At 42.4% G+C, this 15,658-nt stretch overlaps 1 protein-coding gene across 2 annotated transcripts in view; it reads right to left on the minus strand.

The window, feature by feature from the left end:
- The window catches only part of LOC128655877 (DNA (cytosine-5)-methyltransferase 3A), an 877,286-nt gene that overhangs the window by 590,493 nt on the left and 271,135 nt on the right, over positions 1-15,658 (minus strand). For both annotated transcript variants that reach the window (XM_053709465.1, XM_053709464.1), the window contains exon 3: positions 9,857-9,958. In XM_053709465.1, coding sequence (XP_053565440.1) covers positions 9,857-9,958 — 102 coding nt within the window. The remainder of the gene's footprint in view (positions 1-9,856; positions 9,959-15,658) is intronic.

Raw genomic sequence — 15,658 nt, forward strand, 5'->3', positions numbered from 1 at the left:
GGGGTTAATAAATATAAATAAAATATTAATAAATATAAATAAAATATTAATAAATATAATATAGGGGTCAGCGGTGTAAGGGGCAGCAGATTAGGGGTTCATAGGGATAACGTGGGTGGGGGCGGTGTACGGAGCGGCAGATTAGGGGTTAAAAAAAATATGCAGGTGTCAGCGAGGGTGGCAGATTAGGGGTTAATAAGTATAAGGCTAGGGGTGTTTAGACTCGGGGTACATGTTAGGGTGTTAGGTGCAGACTTAGGAAGTGTTTCCCCATAGGAAACAATGGGGCTGCGTTAGGAGCTGAACGCTGCTTTTTTGCAGGTGTTTGTTTTTTTTTTCAGCTCAAACTGCCCCATTGTTTTCTATGGGGGAATCGTGCACGAGCACGTTTTTTAAGCTGGCCGCGTCTGTAAGCACCGCTGGTATTGAGAGTTGAAGTGGCGGTAAATATGCCTGTACGCTCCCTTTTTGGAGCCTAACGCAGCCCTTCTGTGAACTCTAAATACCAGCGGTATTTAAAAGGTGCGGGTGAAAAAAAGCCAGCGTTAGATACGCGGGTCGTTACCGACAAAACTCTAAATCTAGCCATATGCATTTTTATTAAACTTGGGATCTCTGTAACACAAAATTGCCATATTCTGCTTAGCCAGTGACCAACTTACAAGGTGCCCCAGTGTTGACTGGTCCTAACACTACAATACTTTGATGTTATGGGTTGAATCATTCCTGCTTTTTCTCTTTATAATAGAATGAGACTCCCTGGCTTTATTTACACAACTCCATTACACGTTCCTGAGTACACCTGAGCTTAGCATACAAAAGGAAATGACAAGAGACGATTCAGGCTAAAAGTTAATTGTTTATTCACAAAGTTTCAATAAAATATAGGTATAACATCATCACCATCAGAGTCAGTTAACAGCATTCATCCTGAGCTTGGGTGGGGGGCTTAACCAATGGAAGATGGTCAGATTCCCTTATTTAAAATACAAATACACACAGTTTGGTATAGCACACCTTAAAATGTACTCTATTTAGTTCTTTGGTGTGCGCTCACCATACTTTACTAGAAACTGAGCTACAGGAACCACTGCGGATCTATAGAGGAGCCAGTGTTTGCCGGAGTCAAGTCAGCTGATGACTGTTGAATACCTTTTGGTGCACTAAGAATCATGATATCATGAATAAAACCAACATTTCATTAATATATAATTTAAATATGTGATAAACTCTACAAAGGGGGAGATGAGAGGATTTTTTAACCTCTGAAGTAGAAATGACACTGAATATACTGAATACATTCTTTAGCTGCGGATCCAGACAAAACGCGAGCGTCAGAGGTTTATAATGTTTTGTCAGGGAGGGGTTACATCAAGTGCAATAAAACAGAATGGCCCCCCTGTCACAAGAGGACAATGTAGCTAAATAACACATACAAGAGCTAGAGAACAATGATATGAAGGAAATGCTGTTTGCTTATTATTAAAGGGACACTAAACCCATATTTTTTCTTTAATGATTCAGATAGGGCAGCAATTTTAATCAACTTTCTAATTTACACCTATTATTATTATTTTTTCTCCATTCTCCTTACCTTTATTTTAAAAGCTGAAATGTAAAGCTTAAAGTGAAGGTTAATTTTGACGAATTAGTGCCCGGTTTTGAATAATCCTATTAAAAACAAGAGCACTTTAATTAATCAAAATTGACATTTCAAGCGTTTTCTTCCAAAACTTACCTTTTAATCCTGAGAGCTGCTGCAGCGCTTCCTTCACCCGTCGTAAGTCCTCTTCGCGGGTCCAAAATGACAAATCCGGCTTCATCAAATCACAGCGTTCCCTCAGGCCATGATCTCTCCCGGGGGGAACGCCATGATTGGAGGAAGTCGGATTCGTCATTTCTAACGTATGAAGAGGCTTCCGACAGCTGGGGGAATCAATGGAGCAGCTTTCAGGATTAAAAGGTAAGTTTTGGAAGAAAACGCTTGAAATGCCAATTTTGATTAATTAAAGTGCCCTTGTTTTTAATCGGATTATTAAAAAAACGGGCACTAATTCGAGCCTTCTCATTTTTGGTTGAGAACCTGGGTTATGCTTACTTATTGGTTCGCTAAATGAAGCCACGAAAAAGCAAACGCTATCCAGGATGCTGAACCTAAAATGGGCTGGCTACTAAGCTTTAAATTCCTGCTTTTTAAATAAAGATAGCAAGAAAACAAAGACAAATTGATGATAGGAGTAAATTAGAAAGTTGTTTAAAATTGCTGCTCTTTCTGAATCATGAAAGAAAAAAAATGGGTTTAGTGTCCCTTTAAGTAAAAAGCAATCGCATCACCTTGTAGCAGAACATACAGCTTCTGTTACACAACCTAATTCCCTGATAAATGAACATACTAATATGTTTTATGTCTAGAAACTGGTTGTAGCCTTGTAATAAATACATCCTCCCACAATGGGACCGATTTATCATCGTCATCCACCCATTTATCTTTGCACAAGCAGTTCTTGGGAACTGCTTGTGCAATGCCGCCTCCTGCAGATTCATGGCCAATCGGCCGCTACCAGGGGGGTGTCAACTAACCCAATCGTATTCAATTGGGTTGATTGCTGTCCGCCACTCAGAGCAGGTGGACGAGTTAAGGAGCAGCGGTCTTAAGACTGCTGCTTTTTAACTGCTGTTTCCAGAGAGCCTAAAGGCTTGCGTGGAAGCAGGGGCATCAGGGGCCGTTCGGCCCCTAGATGACAAATCTGTCCTATACATCATGTGTCATTCTAGCAATGAGTATATACAGACAGATAAATCACATAAAGGGTTGTCAATTGTTCTCTTCAAAAATAATAAACAGCTAGTCAGTGACTGGAGAAGAGGGCTGGGTGGTGTCACATAATGGCCCCTCCCCAAAGCACTATTTAAAGGGACATTAAACACTTTGAGATGGTAATATGAAATAAACTATATATATATATATATATATATATATATATATATATATATATATATATATATATACAGTGGATATAAAAAGTCTACACACCCCTGTTAAAATGTCAGGTTTCTGTGATCTAAAAAAATGAGACAAAGATAAATTTCAGAACTTTTTCCACCTTTAATGTGACCTATAAACTGTACAACTCAATTGAAAAACAAACTGAAATCTTTTAGGTAAAGGGAAATAAAAATATAAAATAATATGGTTGCATAAGTGTGAACACCCTTAAACTAATACTTTATTGAAGCACCTTTTGATTTTATTACAGCACTCAGTCTTTTTGGGTATGAGTTTTTCAGCATAGCACTTCTTGACTTGGCAAGATTTGCCCACTCTTATTTGCAAAAACACTCCAAATCTGTCAGATTGCGAGGGCATCTCCTGTGCACAGCCCTCTTCAGATCACCCCACAGATTTTGAATTGGATTCAGGTCTGGGCTCTGGCTAGGCCATCCCCAAAACTTTAATCTTCTTCTGCTGAAGCCATTCCTTTGTTGATTTGGATGTATGCTTTGGGTCGTTGTCATGCTGAAAGATGAAGTTCCTCTTCATGTTCAGCTTTCTATCAGAAGCCTGAAGGTTTTGTGCCAATATTGTCTGGTATTTGGAACTGTTCATTATTCCCTCTACCTTGACTAAGGCCCCAGTTCCAGCTGAAGAAAAACAGCCACAAAGCATGATGCTGACACCACCATGCTTCACTGTGGGTATGGTGTTCTTTTGGTGATATGCAGTGTTGTTTTTGCGCCAAACATATCTTTTGGAATTATGGCCAAAAAGTTAAACTTTGGTTTCATCAGACCAGAACACCTTTTGCAACATTCTTTTGGGAAACTTCAGATGTTTTTTTGCAAAATTTAGCCAGGCTTGGGTGTTTTTTTTTGTAAGAAAAAGCTTCCGTCTTGCCACTCTACCCCATAGCCCAGACATATGAAGAATACGTGAGATTGTTGTCACATGTACCACACAGCCAGTACTTGCCAGATATTCCTGCAGCTCCTTTAATTTTGCTGTAGGCCTCTTGGCAGCCTCCCAGACCAGTTTTCTTCTCGTCTTTTCATCAATTTTGGAGGGACATCCAGTTCTTGGTAATGTCACTGTTGCACCATATTTTCTTCACTTGATGATGAATGTCTTCACTGTGTTCCATGGTATATCTAATGCCTTGGAAATTCTTTTGTACCATTCTCCTGACTGATACCTTTTAACAATGAGATCCCTCTGATGCTTTAGACGCTCTCTGCGGACCATGGCTTTTGCTGTAGGATGCGACTAACAAAATGTCAGGAAAGACCAACTAGAACAGCTGAACTTTATTTGGGGTTAATCAGAGGCACTTTAAATGATGACAGGTGTGTACTGACTCCTATTTAACATGATTATGAATGTGATTGCTTAATTCTGAACACAGCTACATCCCCAGTTATAAAAGGGTGTGCACACTTATGCAACCATATTATTTTATTTTTTTATTTTTATTTCCCTTTACCTAAAAGATTTCAGTTTGTTTTTCAATTGAGTTGTACAGTTTATAGGTCACATTAAAGGTGGAAAAAGTTCTGAAATGATTTATGTTTGTCTCATTTTTTTACATCACAGAAACCTGACATTTTAACAGGGGTGTGTAGACTTTTTATATCCACTGTATATATATGTGTATACGTGTCTGTATGTGTATATGTGTGTGTATATATGTGTATATATATATATGTGTATATGTGTGTGTATATGTGTATATATATATGTGTATACGTGTCTGTATGTGTATATGTGTATGTATATATGTGTATATATATATATATATATATATATATTCATTATTTATTTTGTCCACCTTTCATGTAATTCCATTCTGAAATTGTGAGCTTTTCAGTTCCTGTTAGAAATGGAAGTATAGAACACTGTTATAAATAGGTCACTACTGTGTGCAGCCAATAACTGTCCCTAATTGGCCACAGCAGAGAATGTAACCTAAGTTACAAAATGGCAGCTCCCATTGTTTTCTAGACACTAAAACGTTAGTTATTTTGTCACTATTTAAACAGCTAATGAAACAGAATACATCTACATGTTATTCTCAGACTAATCTTTTCTTTAAATGCTTCATTCTCTCTAGCATTTATTTAGTGTTTAATGTCCCTTTAAGACTCGACCATATAACCCACTCAAACCTTGCCCTAAGCCCTGACATATATAACAAAATAACTAATAAAGCCAGGCTATGGCACATTACAGGGCATCTTACCTCTTCCCCAGCAGCTTCCCCATGCCAGGCTATGGCACATTACAGGGCATCTTACCTCTTCCCCAGCAGCTTCCCCATGCCAGGCTATGGCACATTACAGGGCATCTTACCTCTTCCCCAGCAGCTTCCCCATGCCAGGCTATGGCACATTACAGGGCATCTTACCTCTTGCCAGGCTATGGCACATTACAGGGCATCTTACCTCTTCCCCAGCAGCTTCCCCATGCCAGACTATGGCACATTACAGGGCATCTTACCTCTTCCCCAGCAGCTTCCCCATGCCAGGCTATGGCACATTACAGGGCATCTTACCTCTTCCCCAGCAGCTTCCCCATGCCAGGCTATGGCACATTACAGGGCATCTTACCTCTTCCCCAGCAGCTTCCCCATGCCAGGCTATGGCACATTATAGGGCATCTTAGCTCTTGCCCCAGCAGCTTCCCCATGCCAGGCTATGGCACATTACAGGGCATCTTACCTCTTCCCCAGCAGCTTCCCCATGCCAGGCTATGGCACATTACAGGGCATCTTACCTCTTGCCAGGCTATGGCACATTACAGGGCATCTTACCTCTTCCCCAGCAGCTTCCCCATGCCAGACTATGGCACATTACAGGGCATCTTACCTCTTCCCCAGCAGCTTCCCCATGCCAGGCTATGGCACATTATAGGGCATCTTAGCTCTTGCCCCAGCAGCTTCCCCATGCCAGGCTATGGCACATTACAGGGCATCTTAGCTCTTCCCCAGCAGCTTCCCCATGCCAGGCTATGGCACATTACAGGGCATCTTAGCTCTTCCCCAGCAGCTTCCCCATGCCAGGCTATGGCACATTACAGGGCATCTTAGCTCTTGCCCCAGCAGCTTCCCCATGCCAGGCTATGGCACATTACAGGGCATCTTACCTCTTCCCCAGCAGCTTCCCCATGCCAGGCTATGGCACATTACAGGGCATCTTAGCTCTTGCCCCAGCAGCTTCCCCATGCCAGGCTATGGCACATTACAGGGCATCTTACCTCTTCCCCAGCAGCTTCCCCATGCCAGGCTATGGCACATTACAGGGCATCTTACCTCTTCCCCAGCAGCTTCCCCATGCCAGGCTATGGCACATTACAGGGCATCTTAGCTCTTCCCCAGCAGCTTCCCCATGCCAGGCTATGGCACATTACAGGGCATCTTACCTCTTGCCCCAGCAGCTTCCCCATGCCAGGCTATGGCACATTACAGGGCATCTTACCTCTTCCCCAGCAGCTTCCCCATGCCAGGCTATGGCACATTACAGGGCATCTTAGCTCTTCCCCAGCAGCTTCCCCATGCCAGGCTATGGCACATTACAGGGCATCTTACCTCTTCCCCAGCAGCTTCCCCATGCCAGGCTATGGCACATTACAGGGCATCTTACCTCTTGCCCCAGCAGCTTCCCCATGCCAGGCTATGGCACATTACAGGGCATCTTACCTCTTGCCCCAGCAGCTTCCCCATGCCAGGCTATGGCACATTACAGGGCATCTTACCTCTTGCCCCAGCAGCTTCCCCATGCCAGGTGATGGCACATTACAGGGCATCTTACCTCTTCCCCAGCAGCTTCCCCATGCCAGGCTATGGCACATTACAGGGCATCTTAGCTCTTGCCCCAGCAGCTTCCCCATGCCAGGCTATGGCACATTACAGGGCATCTTACCTCTTCCCCAGCAGCTTCCCCATGCCAGGCTATGGCACATTACAGGGCATCTTACCTCTTCCCCAGCAGCTTCCCCATGCCAGGCTATGGCACATTACAGGGCATCTTACCTCTTCCCCAGCAGCTTCCCCATGCCAGGCTATGGCACATTACAGGGCATCTTAGCTCTTGCCCCAGCAGCTTCCCCATGCCAGACTATGGCACATTACAGGGCATCTTACCTCTTCCCCAGCAGCTTCCCCATGCCAGGCTATGGCACATTACAGGTCACCTTACCTCTTGCCCCAGCAGCTTCCCCATGCCAGGCTATGGCACATTACAGGGCATCTTACCTCTTGCCCCAGCAGCTTCCCCATGCCAGGCTATGGCACATTACAGGGCATCTTAGCTCTTGCCCCAGTAGCTTCCCCATGCCAGGCTATGGCACATTACAGGGCATCTTAGCTCTTGCCCCAACAGCTTCCCCATGCCAGGCTATGGCACATTACAGGGCATCTTAGCTCTTCCCCAGCAGCTTCCCCATGCCAGGCTATGGCACATTACAGGGCATCTTACCTCTTGCCCCAGCAGCTTCCCCATGCCAGGCTATGGCACATTACAGGGCATCTTACGTCTTGCCCCAGCAGTTTCCCCATGCCAGGCTATGGCACATTACAGGGCATCTTACCTCTTGCCCCAGCAGCTTCCCCATGCCAGACTATGGCACATTACAGGGCATCTTACCTCTTGCCCCAGCAGCTTCCCCATGCCAGGCTATGGCACATTACAGGGCATCTTACCTCTTGCCCCAGTAGCTTCCCCATGCCAGGCTATGGCACATTACAGGGCATCTTACCTCTTGCCCCAGCAGCTTCCCCATGCCAGGCTATGGCACATTACAGGGCATCTTAGCTCTTCCCCAGCAGCTTCCCCATGCCAGGCTATGGCACATTACAGGGCATCTTACCTCTTGCCCCAGCAGCTTCCCCATGCCAGGCTATGGCACATTACAGGGCATCTTAGCTCTTCCCCAGCAGCTTCCCCATGCCAGGCTATGGCACATTACAGGGCATCTTACCTCTTGCCCCAGCAGCTTCCCCATGCCAGGCTATGGCACATTACAGGGCATCTTAGCTCTTCCCCAGCAGCTTCCCCATGCCAGGCTATGGCACATTACAGGGCATCTTAGCTCTTCCCCAGCAGCTTCCCCATGCCAGGCTATGGCACATTACAGGGCATCTTAGCTCTTCCCCAGCAGCTTCCCCATGCCAGGCTATGGCACATTACAGGGCATCTTACCTCTTCCCCAGCAGCTTCCCCATGCCAGGCGATGGCACATTACAGGGCATCTTACCTCTTCCCCAGCAGCTTCCCCATGCCAGGCTATGGCACATTACAGGGCATCTTACCTCTTCCCCAGCAGCTTCCCCATGCCAGGCGATGGCACATTACAGGGCATCTTACCTCTTCCCCAGCAGCTTCCCCATGCCAGGCTATGGCACATTACAGGGCATCTTACCTCTTGCCCCAGCAGCTTCCCCATGCCAGACTATGGCACATTACAGGGCATCTTACCTCTTCCCCAGCAGCTTCCCCATGCCAGGCTATGGCACATTACAGGGCATCTTAGCTCTTGCCCAGCAGCTTCCCCATGCCAGGCTATGGCACATTACAGGGCATCTTAGCTCTTGCCCCAGCAGCTTCCCCATGCCAGGCTATGGCACATTACAGGGCATCTTACCTCTTCCCCAGCAGCTTCCCCATGCCAGGCTATGGCACATTACAGGGCATCTTAGCTCTTGCCCCAGCAGCTTCCCCATGCCAGGCTATGGCACATTACAGGGCATCTTACCTCTTCCCCAGCAGCTTCCCCATGCCAGGCTATGGCACATTACAGGGCATCTTACCTCTTCCCCAGCAGCTTCCCCATGCCAGGCTATGGCACATTACAGGGCATCTTACCTCTTCCCCAGCAGCTTCCCCATGCCAGGCTATGGCACATTACAGGGCATCTTAGCTCTTGCCCCAGCAGCTTCCCCATGCCAGGCTATGGCACATTACAGGGCATCTTACCTCTTCCCCAGCAGCTTCCCCATGCCAGGCTATGGCACATTACAGGGCATCTTAGCTCTTGCCCCAGCAGCTTCCCCATGCCAGGCTATGGCACATTACAGGGCATCTTACCTCTTCCCCAGCAGCTTCCCCATGCCAGGCTATGGCACATTACAGGACATCTTAGCTCTTCCCCAGCAGCTTCCCCATGCCAGGCTATGGCACATTACAGGGCATCTTAGCTCTTCCCCAGCAGCTTCCCCATGCCAGGCTATGGCACATTACAGGGCATCTTAGCTCTTGCCCCAGCAGCTTCCCCATGCCAGGCTATGGCACATTACAGGGCATCTTACCTCTTCCCCAGCAGCTTCCCCATGCCAGGCTATGGCACATTACAGGGCATCTTACCTCTTCCCCAGCAGCTTCCCCATGCCAGACTATGGCACATTACAGGGCATCTTAGCTCTTCCCCAGCAGCTTCCCCATGCCAGGCTATGGCACATTACAGGGCATCTTACCTCTTGCCCCAGCAGCTTCCCCATGCCAGGCTATGGCACATTACAGGGCATCTTACCTCTTCCCCAGCAGCTTCCCCATGCCAGGCTATGGCACATTACAGGGCATCTTACCTCTTCCCCAGCAGCTTCCCCATGCCAGGCTATGGCACATTACAGGGCATCTTACCTCTTCCCCAGCAGCTTCCCCATGCCAGGTGATGGCACATTACAGGGCATCTTACCTCTTCCCCAGCAGCTTCCCCATGCCAGGCTATGGCACATTACAGGGCATCTTACCTCTTGCCCCAGCAGCTTCCCCATGCCAGGCTATGGCACATTACAGGGCATCTTACCTCTTCCCCAGCAGCTTCCCCATGCCAGGTGATGGCACTTTTTAAAGGGTATTGTTTACTCACCATATCGTTTTTGCGTTTCCTCCCTGGACGCCCCATTTTCTTTATGGGCCCCCCAACATCTTGCTTTCCATCCTTGCTTCGGTCCTCCGGGATCTCATCTCCCTGCAAACAACAAGTGAACTTGTCAGTAACCTCTTCACAGCAAACACAAGGAGTAAACATTATCATCCCCCTAATAAATCCAACACATAACTGATTTACAAACTCTCATAGGATTAAACAAATGAGACAGTCATGTGTATCCCACACTGTCTGAAGTAATATATACTGTATATATAGATAGATAGATAGATAGATAGATAGATAGATAGATAGATATAGGGAGACATTGTAGTGTATAAATTACATGATTTCATTTGTTAGAGCACATCATTTTGAACTAATCACACAGGAACTCTATGGGCTAGATTATGAGTGGAACACTATTGTTTGAGCGCAAGCGATATTGGGGTTTTGCAGCTGTTTGCACGCAAGTTCAATTCAGCTTGTATAACCCTGTGATCATGTTTGCGCGACTTGTGGGTGTTTTTTTCTCAACTTTTCTCCTTCAATGAAGTCTATGGTGGAATGCAATTTTGCGTTTGCGACTTCTCAAAGTGTATTTGTTACTGCAACGTTATAAACGTGAGAGCGCACACCTTTTGCTTTCAACTCGTAATGTGAATCTCTGAGCATCTAGCGGTTTTAACACTCGAACGCTCCACTCGTAATCTGGCCCTATGTGTTTAACTCACTGCAAAAAGGGGTTAAATACATAAATAAAGTACCACTATGGAGTTTCAGAGAACCTGCTGGTCCTGAGCAAAGACGATAAGCCAATCGACAACTCCACCAATCACTGGCTATGTTCATCTTGGGAGCTGCAGTGCTTGCAGCTTAAGACCAGGACTTTACCTATGTGTTAACTCCCTTGTGGCTATAGATTGTACTTGAGCAATGCTAACATACAATAGCGCTAATAATTATGCTCTCCACATGTATTCTAGGCCTTCATATGGTATAATTGGCACACAAATAGTAGAAAGTTAACTAGCTAACGTCTTTAGCACACTTCCTGTTTAATATGTATGATTTACGCTTCCTTGCACAATAAGGCCAAGTTTATATAGTCGCTGACAATCAGCAGATGTAAAATGATCGCTTCACACCATCCCACATTGACTTTCATGTAGCACACAGTTTACATTCTTTTGTATTATGTTTTACAAGCATTCAAAAAACTCAGTAAGTGATATGCATAAAACAGGCCTTTTCAACATGTTTGTGAGTATCCATTGCCATTATATAGTACATACGTATTGCCTATGCATATGTATTTAGTAGCCATATAGTGAAAAAATACAAAATATGCCGGGCACGGACGAAGAAAAAATATTTAATTCAAAGCACGGAAACAAAAATTAAAAACACTTGTAGGGAAAGGGAAGGGGGACTGACGCGTTTTGGCTTACGCTGTCATCAGACAGCTGTAATCAAAAGTCACACCTGCATATATACCCAAAGCCTGTCTCTGATTGGTTAAAAGGACCTCTCCTGGTACACCTACAATGTTTAATCCCTGATGAACCAATATGACAAACTACTGAATGTATTGTTAAACATAGTAAAGATGTTGCTAAAGTGCCCGGTTTTTAAAAATTCTATTAAAAACAGGGGAACTTTAATTCATCTTACCTTTTAAACTTGACAGCAGCTCCAGCTTCCTCCGGTCGTCGCAAGCCATTTCTTATGTCAGAAATGATGGATAGGTCATCCTCCAATCACGGCTTCCCCCCCTGGGAAATCAGTGTCTGATTCAATGCCGTGATTGGAGGAAGCCGGATTCCTCATTTTAGACCCAGGAAGAGGCTTTGCGACGTGTGGAAGAAGCTGGAGCTGCTGTTAAGATTAAAAGGTAAGTTTTTTTCATAACACCCCTGTTTTTAATCGAATTTTTAAAAACCGGGCACTTTAGCAACAAAATTTACATTCACTTTAAGTAACCTTTTAATTGAAAAGATTATATGGCCTCCATTACATATGCAGCGTCGCCCGCAAAAAAAAGTCGGTTTTTGTGCTGTTTTGCTATCACATATACGGTGTAGCATACAAGTTACGCCCATATATTTCACCCGTCGCTCGCAATTTTTACTCCCATAGGCTAACATGGGACCACGTCGTAAATCAGTATCCAATATCCAAAGTAAGGCCTTACGTGGCGAAAATGGAGAAATCTTACTCCATTTTTACCTCGCCATAAAAGGCAGCCATTGCAGGCTTTGCGCTGAGTATGGGAGCACCGTAACTCCCGAAAATGCCTGGAAAAATAAACTAACACCTAACGCATGCCCAATGTCTATCTACCTGTCAACCGCAATCCCCCACCGCAATAACTAATAAAGTGTATTAACCCCTAAACCGCCATAGCCCACATAGCCTATTAAATGTATTAACCCCTAATCTGCCTCCGCCAACGTCGCCACCACTATAATAAAGTTATTAACCCCTAAACCTAAGTCTAACCCTAACCATAACACCCCCCTAACTTAAATATAATTTAAATAAATCTAAATAATATTACTAATATTAACTAAATTATTCCTATTTAAAACTAAATACTTACCTATAAAATAAACCCTAAGATAGCTACAATATAATTAATAATTACATTGTAGCTATTTTAGGATTTATTTTTATTTTACAGGCAGCTTTGTATTTATTTTAACTAGGTACAATAGCTATTAAACAGTTAATAACTATTTAACAGCTACCTAGTTAAAATAATTACAAATTTAGCTGTAAAATAAATCCTAACCTAAGTTACAATTACACCTAACACTACACTATCATTAAATAAATTAAATTAACTACAATTACCTAAAATTAAATACAATTAAATAAAATAAACTATAGTACAAAAAAAAAACCCACTAAATTACAGAAAATAAAAAAAAATTACAAGAAGTTTAAACTAATTACACCTAATTTAAGCCCCCTAATAAAATGGGAGCGGATCACTTGCTATTGCTGATTATATGTACTGTATAGATAAATGTGTAAGGCTTTGTCATTTTATTGATATACAGTCCTTAGTGCTTATTACTTATTTTATTTTTTTATACTTTTAATAAATTGTTATATGTACCAAATTCAACCTCTATAAGTATATATCTGTTATTTTAAGAGCGGACTAGATATTTTTTCCCTAACCTTACAGCTGGTTATTTACCATTGCATAGATATTCAAGGTATTTTATGTTACAATGAAGTCCAGGCTTACTTTGTTAAGAGGCCCCTTGCATTGGTGAAGAGCTAACAAAGATAAATATCCCACCTTGGTGAAATTGGCAAAACCCTACTTATGCATCTCAGGAACCTTAACACCATCTGAGTGCCTCTTTTCTGCTGTAGGCAAAATAGCTTGGATTTTATTTTAAATATAGAAAAAACATTTTTTAGTACCTCACAGTAGATTTTATTCTCTAATACACTTCCCATGAGGTTTGGGATATGAAATTTAGTGCAGAAAATATTTCTTAAACTTGATGGCGCTCTACTGTCATATTGTGCTGAGCAAAAGCTCCTGGCAGAAAAAGAAAAAACACATTTCCATATTAATATTAAAGAAAAGCAATTTGACGGCTGAAGAGGTCAGACGGGGGGAAATAAAACGCTATACAGACAACAAGCTTCAGAAAATTCCTACAGAAAAAAAGGCCTTAAAGCGCTATGGGAAACATAAAAATCAGAATACTCATCGAGGCACAATGACAAACTCCGTTATTAGATGTCACACTCCCTGATTTTTGTATTAGTTCTGCGTTTTTGTTGTGTTTATCAGTACTATTTAGTTCAGCAGTTTAATGAGCACTGATAGGTTCAGGCGTGCCCAGGACAGGACGCACGCGCTGGTTTTCCCGTATACACACTGTATACTTTCATGTCACATTTCCAAGATGTGACACAAAGTAGCTGGTGCATTATAGAGACTAGTAAATACAGAACCCTATAGAACAGTGATAGCGAGCCTTGCAACTCCAGATGTTTCAGAACTGCATTTCCCATGATGCTCAACTGGACCGAAGAGTGCATAAGCATCATGGGAAATGTAGTGCTGAAACATCTGGAGAGCCAAGGTTTGCTATCACTGCTATAGAACATTACATGACAGGGGGTGAATGTGTCATGGGGAGAGGAGGAAAACTAGCAAACACGGGGAAAAGAGGTAAAAAATAAAGAACCAAATGTAGGAGAATAATGGAGAATGTAGAAAAGATTTAGCTAAAGTAGCCAATGAAAACATAGTATAAAAATAACTTTTTGTTACATCTGTGCTCCTGAGATGACTAATTATCAGCTGTTACCATCTCTGCCCAGTGCATGTTCCTCGCTCGCACTACTCAGTTAATAAAAAGCTTTTTAGTGCTGTTACTTCAGAGAAACTGATGTAACCCTCATTCTCTTCTATACTAGTTACATGTGAGGTAACAATCATTTACACCGATCTGATACTTTCAACTGAAAATTATAGAACTGGCTTCTATAGTGTGATACAATATGAGACGTTAATGCTCTGGCAAATGTTCCAGTATTCATTAAAGAGAATAGTGTGATCCAAAAACAGTGTCAGATTAAAGTCAGAAATCTGTAAATATACACGTCTAATAACATACATGTACTAGATCCTAATATACCAATGCTAATAACATACATGTACTAGATCCTTATATACACGCTAATAACATACATGTACTAGATCCTTATGTACACATGCTAATAACATACATGTACTAGATCCTAATATACCAATGCTAATAACATACATGTACTAAATCCTTATATACACATGCTAATAACATACATGTACTAGATCCTTATATACACACTAACATACATGTACTAGATCCTTATGTACACATGCTAATAACATACATGTACTAGATCCTTATATACACATGACATGCTAATAACATACATACATGTACTAGATCCTTATATACACATGCTAATAACATACATGTACTAGATCCTAATATACCAATGCTAATAACATGCATGTACTAGATCCTTATATACACGCTAATAACATACATGTACTAGATCCTTATGTACACATGCTAATAACATACATGTACTAGATCCTAATATACCAATGCTAATAACATACATGTACTAGATCCTAATATACCAATGCTAATAACATACATGTACTAGATCCTTATATACATGCTAATAACATACATGTACTAGATCCTTATATACATGCTAATAACATACATGTACTAAATCCTTATATACACATGCTAAAAACATACATGTACTAGATCCTTATATACACACTAATAACATACATGTACTAGATCCTTATGTACACATGCTAACAACATACATGTACTAAATCCTTATATACACATCCTAATAACATACATGTACTAGATCCTTATATACCAATGCTAATAATATACATGTACTAGATCCATATATACACATGCTAATAACATACATACATGTACTAGATCCTTATATACACGTTAATAATATACATGTACTAGATCCTTATATACACATGCTAATAACATACATGTACTATATCCTTATACACACATGCTAATAACATACCTGTACAATATCCTTATATACACATGCTAATAACATACCTGTACTAGATCTTTATATACACATGCTAATAACATACATGTACTAGATCCTTATATACCAATGCTAATAAGATACATGTACTAGATCCTTATATACACATGCTAATAACATACATGTACTAGATCGTTATATACACAAGCTAATAACATACATGTACTAGATCCT

The sequence above is a fragment of the Bombina bombina genome, chromosome 4, assembly GCF_027579735.1.
Source record: "Bombina bombina isolate aBomBom1 chromosome 4, aBomBom1.pri, whole genome shotgun sequence".
In the NCBI taxonomy this organism is placed as follows: Eukaryota; Metazoa; Chordata; class Amphibia; order Anura; family Bombinatoridae; genus Bombina; species Bombina bombina.